Here is an 18,608-nt window from a genome sequence, read left to right on the forward strand (position 1 = left end):
GCGGTGTGCACACAGATGTCCTTTGGCAAAATGTAAAAAAAAAAAAAAAAAGAGCAGACTAATCAGGGAAGCTAGATACTTTCTTAGCTCATTTTAGAGAGTTGACCTTCTGTTTTGCTAAAAGATATTAAGAATCCAAATGGTTTTAGATTAATATGTGGGGATTTAGTTATGTTCTCAGAAGTCTTGGCTCTAAGAATTTAGATTATGTAAATATGGGAATGATGATCAGTATTTTTTATAAAACTAAAATGACTTTTCCTATCACCTTTTAGAGCTGCCTGTAACATCACCATTAGGTATTGCTGTGATTAAAAACTTGGAGAATTGGGAACAGATTTTACAAGAAAAAATGGATCAATTTGAAGGTCCACCCCCTAATTATATCAACACGTATCCAACTGACCTTTCAGTAGGAGCTGGACCAGCTATTCTTCGAAATAAAGCAATGCTAGAACCTGAAAATACTCCATTCAAGTAAGAAAGCTCTTACACTGCCAATGAGAATGTAGCTTGCTTTGACTTCTCTGGAAAAAACTTTGGCAAAATATGCCAGTGGCCTTCAGAACATTCCTAACTTTGAATGTAGAATCTTATTTTTATCAGTATTCTGTAAGGAAAGCTTCAGAAAATTGGTTAGAAAAGTGTCTTTCCCAGTATTATCTATAATTCAGTAAACAATGTTACTTTTATAATCAGGAAAAAAGAAATCTTTATTAACTTCTGGATTTCTGTATTATTATCTTTAGAAGTCTTAAAGAACATTTTTTGGATAATCTTCATATGCTAGTGGATACTACTGTCTTTTGGTTGGTAATTTAACAGTAAAACTTATATATATATATATTCTTCCTCTGACTTCCCATCTAGGTCCCTTTTGATAAAGTGGTGCTGTTTTGAGGCAGCCAGCCATGTATTTCTCATAAGCTTGAAAGAGCAAGATTCTTTTTTTTTTTTTTTTTTGGAGAGGTTTTCACTATAGAGCGCGTGGGCTCACCAGACAGTCAGAGAGAGACAGAGAGACAGAAAGCGAGAAATCACCCCCCAGGGGGCATGGCCACGCCGAAGTCCCTTCTCCTCCATTCTCCTCTCGGGATCTTGGGCACATAGACACATGCGTGTGTTGTGAGATTAAGCCACCGGGTCCGGGATGCGAACCGCGGTAGACTACGTGGGAGTCCAGCGACATAGCCATTATGCTAACTGCTGGTCCTGAAAGAGCAAGATTCTTTAACTTGTTAGGCTATTAGAAGTGAAATCTGTGACTTTCTATTCATATTGATTTTATGCTTTAAACAAAGGATCATCCAAACGTATGATTTAGATAGAGAATAATAAGGGATTTATTTGAGTCTTAGCTCAACTGTTCAGTGTTATGAGAAAATTAGTTACTACATGAAAAAATGATTTTTAAGATAAGAATTAAAAGTGAAATCAGTTATAAAATTTTGTTGAGCCTAGGGCTGTGTTTTTTGGCAATAAAATGTACAGGTTTTAACAGAAATATCTGCAAATATGAAACGCATTTTCTGTAGACTACAATCCTGTAATATGTTAATTTTTTTAATAGATCCCGGGATTCTTCCGCACTTCCAGTCAAACGACTTTGGCATTTCCTTGTTAAACAAGAAGTTCTTCAAGAAACATTTATTAGATATATTTTCACAAAGAAAAGAAAGCAGAGTGAGGTATTTTGAGAAAAATATTTCCCATTGTAATTTTTCTTTAGTATTTGACATTTCTAAGTCTGAAGTCTGAACTTGATTCACTTTGTATTTTCTTTTTGGTTAAAACCTATCTTTCATCCATCATAGGTAACAGTCAAAGTTTACTACCGTGGACTTCTTTGAAGATAAAATCTTGTATTTTTATTTCATAGCAATGAAGCAACATAGGTCCTGTTATAACTCACATATAATCAAGTAAAAGTTGGTACTTTCCTTATAATGTTTGCCATAGGACTTCTTTTTTTTTTTAAGTGTATTTATTCATTTCATCCATAAGCGAGAGAGAGAGAACCCCCAATAGAGTCTTGATGACACAATTCACCCCTGGCTTTCAGCCCTGGGTCATGGGCAAGTGTGTGCCTTGGCATATTTACGGAGGTTTTCAGACTTGAACTGGGAACCGTCCCATGTAAGACTGCTCATAAGGCTTCATGTTTTACTCCTGCTTCACCTTCTGGTCCCAGCTCTTGGGCTTGTACATCTAATAAGCAGAATACTTATGTATCTGTAGATGGTTTGGGAATTTAATATATAAATGAATGTCTTATGTATTATGATTATGTGATTATTATTTGATTGAAAATACAACATAGTCCCTTAAGAATATTTTAATTATTTGGTACTTAAAAATGAGCAGGATAAACTTTAGAAGCAACAAATTCAAGATAATTTCATGAGAGAATAAACTACAGAAATACCATATATGGGACTAGTAGATGTCTTAATGGTTTTATCTCTGGATTCCCACGTAGTTGACCACTGTTCGAAAACTGGACCTAGTGACTTAAACCCACACTTGGTTTGTGTTCATGTGTGCCCAAAATGCTGAGAGGAGGGGCGCCAATAGGTGGGGTAAGGGTTGAGGCACTGGACTTCCACGTGGCTGGCCACAGTTCAAGTGCTAGACCTGGAGGCTTGCTTTCTCACTTGCCCTCTCTCTTTCTCTCTCCATGTCTGTATCTTTGGTCAAATTAAAAAATGATAATAAATAAAATTTAATTAAAAAAAAATTCTGAGAGAATGGAGGAGAAGTGATTGTGATGTGACCATACACCCAGTGTGTGTGTGCGTGTGTGGGTGAGTTCTCCCTTTCTGTTTCTCTGCCTCTCTCTGTCTCTCCAGTGAGTGCAGGGGCCCGATAGCAAAAAAAAACCAGAGGGCGAGAGGGCACAAAAAAAAAAAAAAAAAAAAAAAAAAAAAAAAAGCCTCTTTAAAAAAAAAAAAGAAAAGAAATGCCACATATAAGATGAAGGAAGATTATTCTTATAAAATGAGGTAAAGCTGATATAATTAGTAATGTAGTGTCATACATGGTTCACGAAGAATCAAGAATTTAGGAGACTGGCAGATGATCTCCTCCCTATAAAAAGATGGCCGCACACACCCAGCTGGGCCATTTAATGAGGTAATGAGCAGTTTGGAGGGTGTTCACAGTAGGGTCAACTCTATTTAAAGATTGGCCAAATACAGTCTGGGAGAAGAGAGAGATGAATTGTAGTTCATTTAGAGAAGTGGGAAGTGAGAGGGACAGACCGTATGCCTCAGTTTCCCCAGGTAAAGGGTAGGACTGTCTCAGTCTTCCCATACCTGGGGCACAGCAGCTGCCATCCTCCTCTTTCTACTAGTCAGTCACTTACCTGGTGGTGGTTGTGATCAGCTCTTTTATTTTCTCTATGGATTTAAAATTTATGAACTCAAATGAGGAAGTTGGGGAATAAACTGTAGCGATTCCATTGAGTCCTATATTATAAGCTTTTTTGATAACAAACTAAAGACCTTGATGGTGTTGAATTTGTTGATGTAGTGTTTGTTAGGGAAATCACAGCGACTAATTATTTGCCTCTTTGATTTAAGCCACTGTGTACAGCATTTCCTATAGTGATGCTGAGTACAAATCCCATAAAATAAGATTTAGGAATTGGGATGATCAGATGGCATAATAATTACATCTCTGAACTCCCATGTAGTCAACTGTGGTTCGAGTCCCAGACCAGGTGGCTTAAAATTCACGCCAGGTGCATGTTCATGTGTGCCCAGAATCCCCAAAAGTGAATGGAGGAGAAGGGATTGCAGCATGGCCATCCCCCCAGGGGGTGATTTCTGATTTTCTCTCTCTCTCTCTCCAGTGAGGATACATGCCCTATAGCAAAAATCTCTCTCTCTAAACAAAAAAGATTTAGGAAATCTAAGAAATGTATTTAAAGTAAGATGCTCTCTTAATTAGGACTCTGTTATTCACAAAAGCCAGTTCCTTGAGGGATTAATTTCTGAATGTTTAGTTCTTCAATTTATTAAACATAATGATTTGTCAGAAATAATGTTTTCATGAATTTGATTTGATTGGATTGACAGAGCCTTAGAGTTCTATAGAAAGTAAGGTGCCTGGGACTTCTGGACCCCTACAGTCTCATCTTGTCCTTCAGGATCCTTTTCTTCTCACAAGTGTGCTTAATTAAGTCGCTCCCTCTTTCTGCCTCTTAGTCCCCTTCCTGTTACGATTCCTGGTCTCTGTGCTCCTGGGGTCAGCAGCCCACTGTCCTCTTAAGTTTGTTTCCTAGCAGAGGGAATCCGTGATCAGGAATGTGGGACAGAGATAAATTGAACATTTATTGAAGTACTTTTTAAAAAAAGATAATTTTCATACTTACCTTTATTTGAATTTGACCAGAGAAGGACAGAGTGAGAGAGAAGGAAAGTGAGAAAACAAGCCACCAGGTCTGGGACTTGAACTGCAGTTGGCCTTGTGGGAATCCAGCACCCCTAACCGCCATGCCACCTGCTGGCCCTTGAAGTACTTTTTTTATAAGCCTCTTTTGCCTTTGGAGAAGGGAAGGAAATGATTAGGAGTTAGGATAGAACTTTTATCATGTACTCTTTGGAATTTCAATTTTGGAATTGAATATAAATGACTGTTTGGTCCAGTGCTGCGCAGTAGGGTTTTCTGTGATGATGGCAGAAATCTGCCTGTGCAGTCTAGTACTGTACTCCCCAGTCACATGTGATTCCTGGGCCCCTGAAATGTGCCAAGTATGACTGGGGTTTGACCTTTAATTTTGCGTAGCCAATTTACATTTAAGCTGCTGTATTTGGTCTGTATATGATCTGCTGAAAAACTGTTTTCTTCTTTTTTTTTTGGAAAGGTGTGTTTTTGCTATAGGGCACATGCACTCACCAGAAAGAGAGAGGGACAGAGAGACAGAAAGTGAGAAATCACCCGCCCCCCAGGAGGGATGGCCATGCCGCAGTCCCTTTTCCTTCATTCTCCTCTCAGGATCTTGGGCACACACACACATGTGCCCAGTGTGAGTTTAAGCCACCAGGCCTGGGACTTGAACCGCAGTCGACTACATGTGAGTCCAGCAATATAACCATTACGCCAACTGCTGGTTCCAAAAAACTGTTTTCTAAGAAAAAGTTTAATTGAAAAAATTCAAGATAAGAAATTAAACTGGTCACTAGACTGAGAAATATGCAAAACTTATTAAAACTATCCATATAAGAAAGTGCTTTTCTTTATAAATTGTTAGGTAGCATTTTGATAATCAGTAAATCTGGTGAATTTATTGACTTGATTAATTAGTGAAACTGACAGTCTAATCCTGAAAATGCTGAAATATTGGCTAATTTTAAGAAATTATTTAAGAAGAAAATTTCCCCAAGAAATACTGAAATTTTAGACATGTTCATAAAAAGATATTTTTATTTATGGAATACACTAGAGAAAAATATGGCACAGAATAAGTTTTTGTGAAATCCATCAATGTGGCGAACTCAGCTGACTGATTAAAGACAAATAAGTTCTTCAGCAACTTGGCTATCACTGACTTAGCTGTTCTGCACCTTGACTATTCATTCTTTCTGTGTTTTCTTGAGTGCTTTCTTGTCACCTTCTATAGCCTTTAGGCAGTCCCTTGGGCATGGTCAGAGACTTTGAATGGTCCTTTATTTTTAAAGTTTTTATTGTTAGATTTTTTGCCATAGGGTATGTACACTCAACTGCAAAGAGACAGAGAGAGAGAGAGAGAGATGGAAAGTGAGAAATCACCCCCATGGGAGGATGGCCATGCCACAATCCCTTCTCCTCCATTCTCTTCTCTGGATTTTGGGCATGCACACAGATGTACTCAGCATGTTTTTTAGGCCTCTGGGTTTGGGATTTGACCCGTGAGGTTGGCTATGTGGGATCCAGCACCTTAACTACTGCGTCACCATAATGGCCATGAATGGCCCTTTAAAACTGAAAGGGAAGCAATTACCTCAGTAGGTATGAGCGGGAGTTTATTGCTCTGGTCAGACCTTCGGAGGTTTCCACAACAGAGCAGGACTATCACTTCTGATTGTAGCCATGCCGTATGACCTGTCATCAGCCAAGAGCAAGTTGCGTATATGATTTCTTTCCCATGCCTGATTTTATCAAACATATGTTTACTTATAAGGAGGAAAAAAATCACATGATTACACATAACTCCTTATGAGAAAAAGTCAAGTAATTAACAATACTTGGAATTTGTGTTTAGAAGTAGTTTCAACTTGACTTCAACCATAAAAAATGGCATTTGAATGTGGGAGATGGTGACAAGAGACTGTTTCCATTTAATCTGTATTTATCCTCCCTGGATTCAACTGTGTTTTTTTCTTTCTTTTCTTTTCCTTTTTTTTTTTTTTTTTTTCATTGAGAATAAAATCACTGGGAAAAAGAAAAAGAGTTTTTTTGAGAGGTTTTTGCAATAGGGCACATGTGCTCGCCAGAAAGACAGAGAGACAGAAAACAAGAAGTCACCCCTGAGGGGGGATGGCCATGCTGCAGTCCCTTCTCCTCCATTCTCCTCTTGGGATCTTGGGCACGCATGCACATGTGCCCGGCGTGAGTTTAAGCCACTGGGTCTGGGACTCGAACCATAGTCGACTACATAGGAGTCCAGCGACATAACCACTACACCAACTGCTGGTCCCCAGAAACAGTTTTAACTTGGATTTGAAGTCAACTAGAGGATGGGAATCCATGTAGTATAAAATGCATTTGTCTTACAAGGGGGTTTTATTTTTAGAGACGACAGTTTTAAGAACTTTAAGTTACATAAGTAGCATGCAAATAACTAATTTTTATTTTGAAATAGCTTTTATGTTTTCATGTGTATGTATTAATCACTTAACTTTGATTTTGTCCTTTTTGCTTTGTATTGTGTTTATCTGATGACATTTTGTCTTATGCAGTTTTATTTTTTTCTTAAATTTGCATTCATTTTTATCATCTTTAAGCACTGGAGTGACCATTTTGGCATGAAATTTTTCATTCTCTTTAATTTCGTTTCATGCATGTGTCTTGTGTTTGTGACGGTGTGGTGTTATTTAGTCTGTAGAAGAACATGTGGAGCAGGTCAGACAAAACTGCGTAGCAGAAGATTACCACATTAAGGTAGTATTCCAAGCTCTTATATTAAGCCCATTCTTCAATGTTCAAGGAGCTAACTGCTCATCTCCAGTACTAACTATGACCTGCTCAGCTGGCTAATCAGCTCAGTGGCACAGGGTAGGAGATGCCTCACTGTGTCTGGCTTGCTCTACTTTGCCATTGGTTCTTCCCTGTCTTGCTCCCTGTTCATCTTCACTTCTGTCACTTTCTAAGCTATTCGTAAGCATGGCTGTCCTATCTTTCCTTATTGATTCTGCCTCTTCTGTTCTTCTCACCACCTCTGACCCTAAGCCACTGAACCTCCCTCTTACCGTCTCCTTCATTCCTTTCTATCCTTTCCAACTTCTCCTTATTCCTATCTCCTCATCGGCCTTATTTCCAAGTGTCATCTCTTTGGTGGTTCCTTTGTCTTTCTATGTCTTTTTGTTCATTTCTGTGCCTCTTTAATTAGCACAAATTCTTATGACAGAGTATTTGCACACTCTTAGAAGAGCCAAAAGAGACTTAGTACTGTTACAAATTACTAATGCCTTATATCAGCCCTCTTTTGTGACAGTTAATCATTATTTTATGATCACAATGGAAATCTGTATAATTGGGGTGATTACAGATTACAAGCATCAGAAAATTTAAGCAAATTTTCCGAAGCTAATTGTCAGCATACTCAAGTTAGTCTTACCTTTTTTCTTGCTGCTGCTGCTACATTTTCTTCTTTTCCTAACTTTTAACTTTTGCGGGATGTGCATATCTCTATTTGGAGCTGTTCTGCTGTGACTGAAGCTGCTGACACATGTTTTGTAGGTCGAAGCTGATCTGGGCTACCCGGGTGGAAAGGCTAAAGTCATTCATAAGGAATCCGACATGATTATGGCATTTTCTGTTAATAAGGTAAAAACTTAAGTCATTAAAAGGAGTGTACTTCTTTTTAGTGAACTTGCTGGTATTATTGACCGGGCTTTTACTTTACAGGCAAACTGTAATGAAGTTGTTTTGGCTTCAACACACGATGTTCAGGAACTTGATGTTACTTCTCTCCTGGCCTGTCAGTCATACATCTGGATTGGAGAAGAATATGACAGAGAATCCAAAAGGTTTGTCTCAAAGTCAGCTTTAAACATAGTCTACTTCAGGAGGTACTCACTAAATAGTTGTGCACATGATTTGCATTATTGTGAAAAGCCTATATGTATCTGTCTCCATCTGAGGTAGACATAGTAGGTTTATCTGCCAATATAAGGCGTTCGCTACATTAACAAATAAGAAATTGCTCAGACCTCTTCCGTCAAATCCTTCACTATGCTGTTTGAGTCACAGTCATATCTGACACCAAAGCCTAATGCCAATAATTGCCATTTTGACATTTAATCCCAAAGAAATGCCAGGAGTTACACACTGGTCAGTACATTCAGCTGAAAGGAGTGATCAAAGCAAAAATTAGCATACACATATGTATTAGATGGTTGACAAGGCATGTTTATTGAGTAATTTTTCAGTGTATCACTTCTTCATTTCATCTGACAAGTATACCTTTTTTTGGGGAGAGGTTTTTGCTATAGGGTGCGTGCGCTCACCAGAAAGACAGAGAGAGACAGGGAGACAGAAAGTCAGACAGTCCCTTCTCCTCCGTTCTCCTCTCAGGATCTTGGGCACACACGCACACATGCCTGGTGTGAGTTTAAACCACTGGGTCCAGGATTCAAACCATGGTCAACTACATGGGAATCTGGTGACATAGCCATTACATCAACTGCTGGTCCTGACAAGTATACCTGTTTTTAAGCTAAACATGTAGACAACTGTCCTTTTCATTAAAGCTGTAGATACGGCACCAAGAGTATTTTGCAACACTCTCCTGTTTCAGGGTTTCTCCTCCATGTTCGCCCTCCCTCATGCTTTTCTCCAGACTCTTAGAAATTTTATGTGCTTGGGAATGGTGCCATAATAACCTCCCTCCTCATTTTGTTGAATTTTCTATTTTGTTAGTATATAGCATAACTAGGCTTTAATGTCCTACTTCTGAGTGAATATGATCATGTAATATATTGTCCATCATGAAAATTACTTTTACTTTTTTTTAAGAATTATTTTAATTTTATTTATTCATTCATTTATTTTAATTTGACCAGAGGAGACACAGAGAAGACAGGGAAAGTGAGAAAGCAAGTCACTGGGTCCAGGACTCGAACTGTGATCTGCCATGTGGGACTGTGCCTTAACCACCACGGCACCTGCTGGCCCCCTACTTTTACTTTTTTATGTGATGATAAATTAGTACCTTACTCAAAGAAATCTTTCTTTAAAGTTATTTATTTTATTTATTATTGTTGTTGTTATTGTTTTAAAGTTTGTTATAGGACACGCACACTCACTAGAGAAAGACATACAGAGACAGAAAGAAAGAGGGGAAGTGAGAAAACAAGCCACCATATCCAGTACTTGAACTGTGATTGTCCATGTGGGAGGCCAGCGTCTTAACCACCATGCCACCTGCTGACCCTTAAGAAGTCTTTAAATATGAATTTCTTTTTTTTTTTTTTTTGAGAGGTTTTTGCTATAGGGTACATATGCTCGCTAGAAAGAGACAGAAAGCGAAAAATCACCCCCCAGGGGGAATGGCCATGCCACAATCCCTTCACCTCCATTCTCCTTGGGATCTTTGGCACACACACACGCGCCCGGTGTGAGTTTAAGCCACCGGGTCCAGGACTCAAACTGTGGTCAACTACGTGGGAGCTCAGCGACATAGCCATTACATTAACTGCTGGTTCCCTAAACATGGATTTCTTTAAAATGTATCAACTTGATACATGGAATGTCTGCATTTGTAGAAAACATGCAAATCATTTTTTCTATAATCAAAAGAATATCTGTGTTAAATACTTTAAAACAAATATTTGTTCCAACTTGTACAGCAGTAAAGTTGCCCCCAGACAGCTTTAGACTAAATTTATATTTTGCTGACAGGGAAAAGTTAACCAGTACCAAATTTGGACTGTGATTAGGATTCTTACCTAGATTTTTCTTGTAGATATTTATTCAGTTTTTAAAATAGTGTCGTATGGGTATGTGAGAAGCTCTGTAATTGGAATTTGTATTAAATGAAAATGGAACTCTCGCAGTAACACACACATGTTTTCTACAGTTCCGATGATATTGACTATCGTGGGTCCACTACAACTCTTTATCAACCCAGTGCAACCCATTCAGCAAGTCAGGTGCACCCACCCTCATCTCTGCCGTGGCTGGGCAGCGGACAGACTAGCACTGGAGCCAGCGTGGTACGTTACTTCCTCTTAGCTGTGGTTTCCAGACGTGGACACCCTGAACAGCACCTTGACGCCGCTTTGACATAGAAATGATCCTAGAGATTAGGAGCAGTGACCACCAGGAGATACATGACACTCATAGCCATGGTTTATTGAGAGTTTTAGTGTCAGTGCAAGCTTTTTATCCCTTGACCCTAGGTAGTAGGTGCGGTTATTATGCTCCATTACCATTTTATAGGTTAGCAAACCAAGACACGAAATACCTAACTGAAAGGAATTCATGTGTACCGCCAAGCGTTCAAAAGCATATCACTGACAGTTTTTACTCGTCACTGTAGTCGAAGAGGTTCGTTCTCACGTTCTGCTCTGAAGACTCTGGAGATACTCCTGCTTGTCCTCAGGGAGGGGCCCTTGGAGGAGGGTTTCCTTTATCACTAGGTGAAGCTGCCTGGTAACTTCACAGTCCACACAGGCCAGGACTGGACCAGTAAGGGCTCTTCACCTATTTAGATAAGCATTCTATGTTAGGTGGTTCAGAAATTCATAACAGTAATGATCAAACTGAAAGAAAATACATGTTTTCAAAGTCAGACTTTTTCCTGAAGTATGCCCTTCATCATATCTCTGACTACACAAAATAAATTCCACTTTTATCTTCTTTTAAAGCTTATGAAAAGGAATCTACATAATGTTAAAAGAATGACCTCACACCCAGTCCATCAATACTGTAAGTATTTTATCAGTGAACTACTTGTTAGCATCCTCTATCATTTTGAAATTGATTTACAGAATGGAAGACACTGGAACTCCTCCTTTAACTTTTCACTTTGTCTTTCTGCTTTTCCTGCTGTGTTTCAGACCTTACCGGTGCTCAGGATGGCAGTGTACGGATGTTTGAGTGGACTCGACCTCAGCAGCTGGTCTGTTTCCGTCAAGCTGGCAATGCAAGAGTTACCAGGTTATATTTTAATTCACAAGGCAACAAGGTTAGTTTCTGGAGGTTACTCCTAAATTCACCTAAAAATAGTTGTAGATAGTTAGGAGTAAATGGCTAGCAAAACTACATATAAAAAAATTCTAGGGCCTGGACAGTGGTGCAAGGGGTAAAATGTGGTTCTTTTGTGAGGCAGACCTACATGGCAGGCTCTGGGTTTGTATCCAGAGGCCTGCCTTGGCCCTCAGTGCAGGTGTACGTCTGTGACTCAGTCTGGCTGGGGCTGTGGCAGAAGTGCTCTCTCTCTCTCTTTCTTTCTTATTTTTTTGGAGAGGTTTTTGCTATAGGGTACATGCGCTCGCCTGAAAGAGAGAGACAGAGAGACAGAAAGCAAGAAATCACCCCCCCCCCAAGCTAAAAGCAATTCGAGTTCTGGACCTGGCAGCTTGCTTTCTCACGTTCCCTTTCTCTCTGTCTCACTCTGGTCAAATTAAAAATAATAATAATAGGGGACCAGCAGTTGACATAATAGCTATGTCGCTAGACTCCCATGTAGTCGACTGTGGTTTGAGTCCCAGACCTGGTGGTTTAAACTCACACTGGGCTCATGTGAGTACATGCCCAAGATCCCAAGAGGAGAATGGAGGAGAAGGAATTACGGCGTGGCCATCCACCCTTGGGGGGGTGGGATTTCTCACTTTCTGTCTCTCTGTCTCTCTCTGTCTTTCTGGAAACTTTGGTTTTGCATCAGAGTAAAATAAAATAAACCCATTACATTTGGAACATAAAATAATAATAATAATAATAAATGGAATTAAATAAATAAATCTTAAAAAATAAAAGACAGCACATACCATACACTACTTATGTTAATTTATAACACTAACCATAGGAAGCTATCTGGTGCTTGTAATATTCACAGCTCACTTCCAAGTGAAATTGCCCAAGGTCAACCCCTGCTAAAGGGGAGCCTGAACAGCGTATGTTGTACCATATGACCACGCTCTCACTGCCACAGCTAAATGGACCAGCGAGGGCACCTGATGAGAGGAGAGACCCTATTAGGGCTGGAAGGTGGTTCTGCCTATTATGATAATGGGCAAATTACTAAACCTCTGTGCCTGAATTTCCTCATATGTACAATTATAAAAATAATACCTTCTTCTGGTGCTAGTACATGACATAGAGGTTAAGACAGCTGGATCCCACATGGCCAACCTCATAGTCGAGTCCCAGACCTGATGGCATAAAAATTACATCAGGTATATGTACATGCATTCCCAAAATCCTTTTTTTTTTTTTTTTGGAGAGGTTTTTCGCTATACGGCACGTGCGCTCGCCAGACAGAGAGAGACATAGAGACAGAAAGCGAGAAATCATCCCCCAGGAGGGATGGTCATGCCGCAATCCCTTCTCCTCCATTCTCCTCTCGGGATCTTGGGCACGCATGCACATGCGCCCGGTGTGAGTTTTAAGCCACCGGGTCCGGGACGCTAACCACGGTCGACTATGTGGGAGTTCAGTGACATAGCCATTACGCTAACTGCTGGTTCCCCTCTCTCTCTCATTCTTGAAAGAAATAAATGAGTAAGCCTTAAAAAAAAAGAAAAAAAACATTCGGAGACTTGGGGTTTAAGCTTAGTGGGCAGTTTGTTAGAATTTACATATATACCCTCTTTTTTTCCAAGAAAAGTCTAAATGTACTTAATTAATCACCACCTGAAGACACTGACTACTTGGGGCCTGCAGGTTGCATGGTGGTTAGGGGCACGGTTTCAGTCCTGGACCTGGTGGCTTGCTTTCTCACTTTCTTACTTTCTTCTCTCTCGCTCTCTAGCTCTGTCCCTCTCTGGTCAAATTAAATAAATAAAGCTAAAATAGAATAATTAAAAAAGAAAAAAGGATACTGAATACTCTGAGAGAGTAAAAGGCTCTGCTTCTGGTGTGTTGGTGATACCAGGCGCAGTCAAGTACTTGAAGAAGCCTAGTTTCTTCCTAGGCTCCGTTATGGAGGAATAGAGGAAACCCATGAAACAGGCCTGGAAAAAGCAATTGAAGAGTAACAAGGAATTTGTCGTACTTGAGCTTTCTGGGGGACAACAGCCGCAGAAGCATAATGGTGCACAGAATGTTAGTTAAGTGGGTCAGTCTCCTTCCCATGCGTGTGCTTACCTTAGATCTGGATTCTGAGAAGCTGTGTTAATATGTACGCCATTCTTACAGTGTGGTGTGGCCGATGGAGAGGGTTTTCTGAGCATCTGGCAAGTTAACCAAACTGCTGCCAATCCTAAACCTTACATGGTAAGTATCACTCATGCCCTGCAGCAGGTAGCTTTGATTATGCAGTGTCTGTTTCAGGCAGTGGCTCTCAGGCGTGGCTCTGCTGGGAAAGGGGCGGTTCTGAGCAGCCGTCGCAGCCTGGCAGCACCCACTGTGGTCTAGTTTAAGAATGGAATGACCTAAAAAACAAAAACTCTTGCATTTTACCTTAAAGGGCAACCACTATAAATGAAAAACTTCAGGGCTTTTCCTGTGTGTGGTCTAATTCAGGATACCATTTTATTACATGTTACCCATTTTGAACATTCTAATTTGAAGGGTAGAATTCCATAATGTATATATTAAGAATCAAATAGGGTTCAAAGATTTATTCCAATTTACTCCAGAATTTTGCTTACCAGATTATAAAATAACCAATCTGGGACCAGTAGATGGCATAATGGTTAATGTCACTGGACTCCCACATGGCTGACTGTGGTTTAATTTCCCGACCCAGAGGCTTGAAACTCACGCTGGGCAAGTGCGTGCCCAAAATCCCAAAAGGACGATGGAGGAGAAGGGATTGTGGCATGGCTATCCCCCCTGGGGGATGATTTCTGACTTTCTGCCTCTTTGCCTCTCTCTGTCCCTCCAGCAAGTGCATGTGCTCTATAGCAAAAACAAACTCTCTTGAAAAGAAAATAAATAAATAAAATACTCAATCTCCATCGGGTACTTTATTCATGACTCTAAATCCTATTGAAATACTTGGTGATGAAGACAAGCATATCTTATATTGGTGGAAGTGAGGAATGGAAAGTGATGGTATTGTGTGTGGAACTTCTGACTTCAGAAGATAGATGGAGGTTCAGGAAGCCTCGAACCTCCTGGGCCCAAATGCTTCTCAGTTTTCTTTTCTAGACTACATATGTATTCCTAAGTATATACAAGTTCAGGATCCGTTATTCCAAATGTTTGGGACTATAAGTGTTTTGGATTTTGAATTTTTCTGAGATTTTAGAATACATATATTGCATATATGTAATGAGATATCTAGGGGATGGGACTCAAGCATAAACATCAAATTCATTTTTGTTTCATGTATACCCTGTGTAGTACTCTGAAGGTAATTTGATACAATATTTTTGTATCATAGCATTTTGACTGCCACCTTTCACAGATCAGATGCGAAGTTTTTCACTTGGCATGTTGTGTGGGGGTGCTCAGAAAGTTTTGGATTTTGGAACATTTCAGGTTTTGGGGTTGAGGATTAGAGATGCTCAAAATATTTCTCTTAAATTAATGTACTGTAGACTATGCCATATCTTCATAGAAATGAAAATAATCCTAAATTTATCTTTTGCCTTGTCACATCTATACCGCGATCATTCTAGTCAGAAAAAATGTCCACTTTATGTGAAAATACCCTGATACCCTTTTGGGCCCTCACCCCGAATTTCTCTCCATTCACCTGATTCAGTAAGAAAGCTTATGCTCGGCCCAGTAAATGGTGTCCTGCGTTGCTGGAACCCTTCAGAGCCTTCTTGGGCAGCCTTAGCTCTGTGCGCTTTTCTCAAGCCCGCTTTCGACCGTGTCTTTATTATTGGTGAAGCTCTTTACGTGGAAGCAGAGGTGCCAAGGAAGGTGGCTGTTTGTACCTAGGTCACAAAGCTGAGTCGACTTACGTCCCTCACACGGTGGCCTAAAACTAAATGGGCATGTGAACATTCTCCTTGGGCTTCAGTTGTTTCTTATGGTTTATATTATTTAAAGTTGATTAAATGTATTTTAGGTCATTAGCAGTAAAATTATTTGGGTTTTAATAAAATTTTATGCTATGGGTAAGTTCATGTACTTTGATATTCTATTCTTACATAATCTAAAAGATGTAACCTTTAATTCCATGTTCCTTCCAACTCATCCCAGGTTTTTAAAAAGTATTAAATATTAACCAAATAATATGCAAATCACAGTTACTGTTACTATCACTTGCCTTTTATTCCAGACTGAACTTTAAAACTCTCAGCTCATGCATAGGATATGTTATTAGCAGACTGCGTATTTATACTGTAGCGAGTTGTATTGGCTTTTTAGGTGACATCAGTTGCACTTTGTTTTCCATAGAGTTGGCAGTGCCACAGCAAAGCAACAAGTGACTTTGCATTTATTACCTCCTCAAGTCTAGTTGCCACATCCGGACAGTCCAACGACAATAGGTAGGTTGACAGAAAAGCAAATCAAGAAATAAGAAAATTTTTAAGAAAAGTATTCTTGCTAGAAAGTATGGATTTTTATTTAGTCTGGTTTCCACCAACTGCCCTTCACTCCCCAACCCCTGCCCCAGAATTAAAAAAAAAAAAGAATACTTCCTTTGTTATCTCACAAAGAGGTATAATTAAATGTAAATAAGAAATTATGGGGGGGACTTCCTTTGTTACATATTTCTTACTTCAGAATGATTTTCCTTACCACAAAAAGAAAAACAAAACCAAATTACTTCTAATGCAGTCTTTCAGTAAGCATGTGTCATTTTAATATGAAAAATTATTCAGTCTTCATTTTTCTTTATTGCAGTTAATGCCGTCAGGTTCTTCAGAACTAATTTGATACTTTGGGCCTCACACTTTTCTCACTAACAGCAATGCCCCCAAATGACAGTTCTCCTTTCCCTGCAGCGGTTATGCCTAGAGGGACAGAGGCACCCCTTCTACTCAGGGCCATAGCACCATTTCCTTGGAGTGGTGACGGGAGAGAGATGGGGCTGGGGGATACAGAGAGAGGCAGGGCCACTTGAGACAGAACTGTGTAGTTTGAAAAGGATAAAGGCTTAGGAGAGATATACCCCGAGTCCCAGCGCCTATCCCCAACCTAATTGAGAACCACTGCTCTATAAATGCAAGTGAACAAAAAGATTGCATAAATTAAAATATTTGACTTGAAGACAGAATTTGTCCTGACTTAGAACAGTTGTTTATGATTTATTTCTGTTATTATTTCTTTAAAAGAAATGTATGTCTCTGGGACACGTTAATATCACCTGGAAACAGCCTCATTCATGGTGAGTAAAGGTCTGTGAGCTTTAATACATTCTGAATGAAGGTTTTCCTGGATTCAGTTTAATTAGTGAATCCACCTAATGTATATTCAGAGGTTGAAAAGTGGAGAAATATTGAGAATGAAAGAATAAAACTTCTAAAAGTTACTTAGAATGTCTCGGTAAATATATATAGTCATAGAAATTCAATTAGCTAAGTGTAGTCTTAGTTATATTCTATTCAGAAAATGTGTTATGGAGAGCGGTACTAACGAGACGATTTAAGAAATTAGTTGTGGGGCCAGCAGGTGGCATGGAGGCTAAGGTAGCTGGATCCTACATGGCTGACTGTGCAGTGCAATTCAGTTCAAGTCCCAGGCCCAGAGGTTGAAATTCATGCTGGGTATACGTGCGTGCATGCCCAGAATCCCAAGAGGAAAATGGAGGAGAAGGGATTGCAGTGTGGCCCACTCTTTAGGAGGTGATTTCTCACTTTCCCTCTTTCTTTCTCTTCGGTGAACACATGTGCCCTATAGCAAAACTAAAAAACAAAAAAATTAGTTGCAAAGTATTTATCAAGTTCATCTAACCATAAAATTCAACAGAGATTAATCTTGTGATAAAAGCTAGAAATAAGAACAATGTTTTTTTTTTTATTTTATTATCATCATAATCTTCTTTCTATTACACTAGATTACATATAACTTTACATTGACTTCCATTGCTTTTTCAAAAGGGAATGCCATGCATGTCAGTCAATACAGAGATATCAATCTCCCCGCTTTATCATTCAATATCTTTTCCATGCTTTTCCCAATAATTATTGTTATAATTTTTTTAAACAGTCAATCACTATTTCTCGTTTTGCTTATTAAAAAGACTTCACCCATCATGAAATACTTTCCAGACCGGTTCAGTTGAGAATACTATACATGTCATCATCAACAGGTAATAAACCATATCTATTTCTCATTAACATCCTGCCTCTCTATTGTTCACTGCTGTCTTTATCCTCTTCTCTCTCCTTTTTTTTTTTTTTTTTATACTTTGTTTTTTATTATAAATTTTTTCTCATCACAACACACATATGAATTTTCCATCCAAAATACACTGTGCATTGGCTCAATCAAGCACATCAACATATATGTTCTCAGCAAATGATTTCCCAATTTTTGTGTCCTGCATACCTTGCCTTTTGTTTTGCCATCCTAGGTTCCCCATCCCCACCCTCTGCCATGTCCCATCTTCCTCCTCCATTGTCCCTGACATTCATGATTGCCCTCAATGGCTTCCGCCCCCCCCCATTCAATTGTTCTACCAATGAACTCAATTAGTCTAAGTATACCCACTAGCTAGCACAGCTGACATATCCTTACACATGTATCCAAATCTGATCCTAGGCATAAACCCCAGGGAGTAGAATGAACATACTATAAAGTAGACCCCAGTTGTGTCCATACAACTCTCTTCAGTCATCAAATGTGCATTTTTTTTCCTCCTGCTTATTACTTTTTTTATATTAAATTATATTGCCTAACACTCATTCCCTGAGTATCATCACAACACACCAAGTGTAGTTTCCCATCTAGGATAAACTACATAGTGTCTTAATCAAGCATGTCGTCACCAATACTGTTCCATTTCTACTTTCATACATATAAATATGTTTTTTATCCTATGTTTGACCCTCAGCCCTTTCCCCCTCTCCCAATTACTCTATCTCTGCTATAGACAGCTATCCTCCAGAGGGGTCATTGAAAATGCGATACCTGCGAGTAGAGGGAGAGGGGTCACGAGTCCAAAGTTTTTAACAATAGGGAAAATAGATTCCATTCAAGGTTGGATCAAGTGTGGGTCTCGTGCAGTTCCGCAACTGTAGGTGAGTCTCCATGGAATACAGTTTCAGGAAGGCGGTTCTGGCAAGCAGAGTTGACCATCAGTTGATGCGGCACAGCAGCCATCTTGTGGTTAGCAG

General features: G+C 39.4%; 1 protein-coding gene across 1 annotated transcript in view; it reads left to right on the forward strand.

Moving 5' to 3' along the window:
- Nucleotides 1-18,608, forward strand: part of DMXL2 (Dmx like 2) — a gene marked incomplete in the record, with an annotated part of 190,092 nt that overhangs the window by 167,092 nt on the left and 4,392 nt on the right. Inside the window, 11 exon segments of the mRNA XM_027768392.1 lie at nt 276-477; nt 1,571-1,688; nt 7,081-7,143; nt 7,942-8,028; nt 8,110-8,231; nt 10,283-10,418; nt 11,073-11,133; nt 11,265-11,392; nt 13,564-13,641; nt 15,724-15,815; nt 16,605-16,657. Of these exon segments, the coding sequence (XP_027624193.1) occupies nt 276-477; nt 1,571-1,688; nt 7,081-7,143; nt 7,942-8,028; nt 8,110-8,231; nt 10,283-10,418; nt 11,073-11,133; nt 11,265-11,392; nt 13,564-13,641; nt 15,724-15,815; nt 16,605-16,657 (1,140 nt within the window).

This window comes from Tupaia chinensis, unplaced genomic scaffold (assembly GCF_000334495.1).
Source record: "Tupaia chinensis unplaced genomic scaffold, TupChi_1.0 Scaffold146140_1, whole genome shotgun sequence".
Classification (NCBI taxonomy): Eukaryota; Metazoa; Chordata; class Mammalia; order Scandentia; family Tupaiidae; genus Tupaia; species Tupaia belangeri.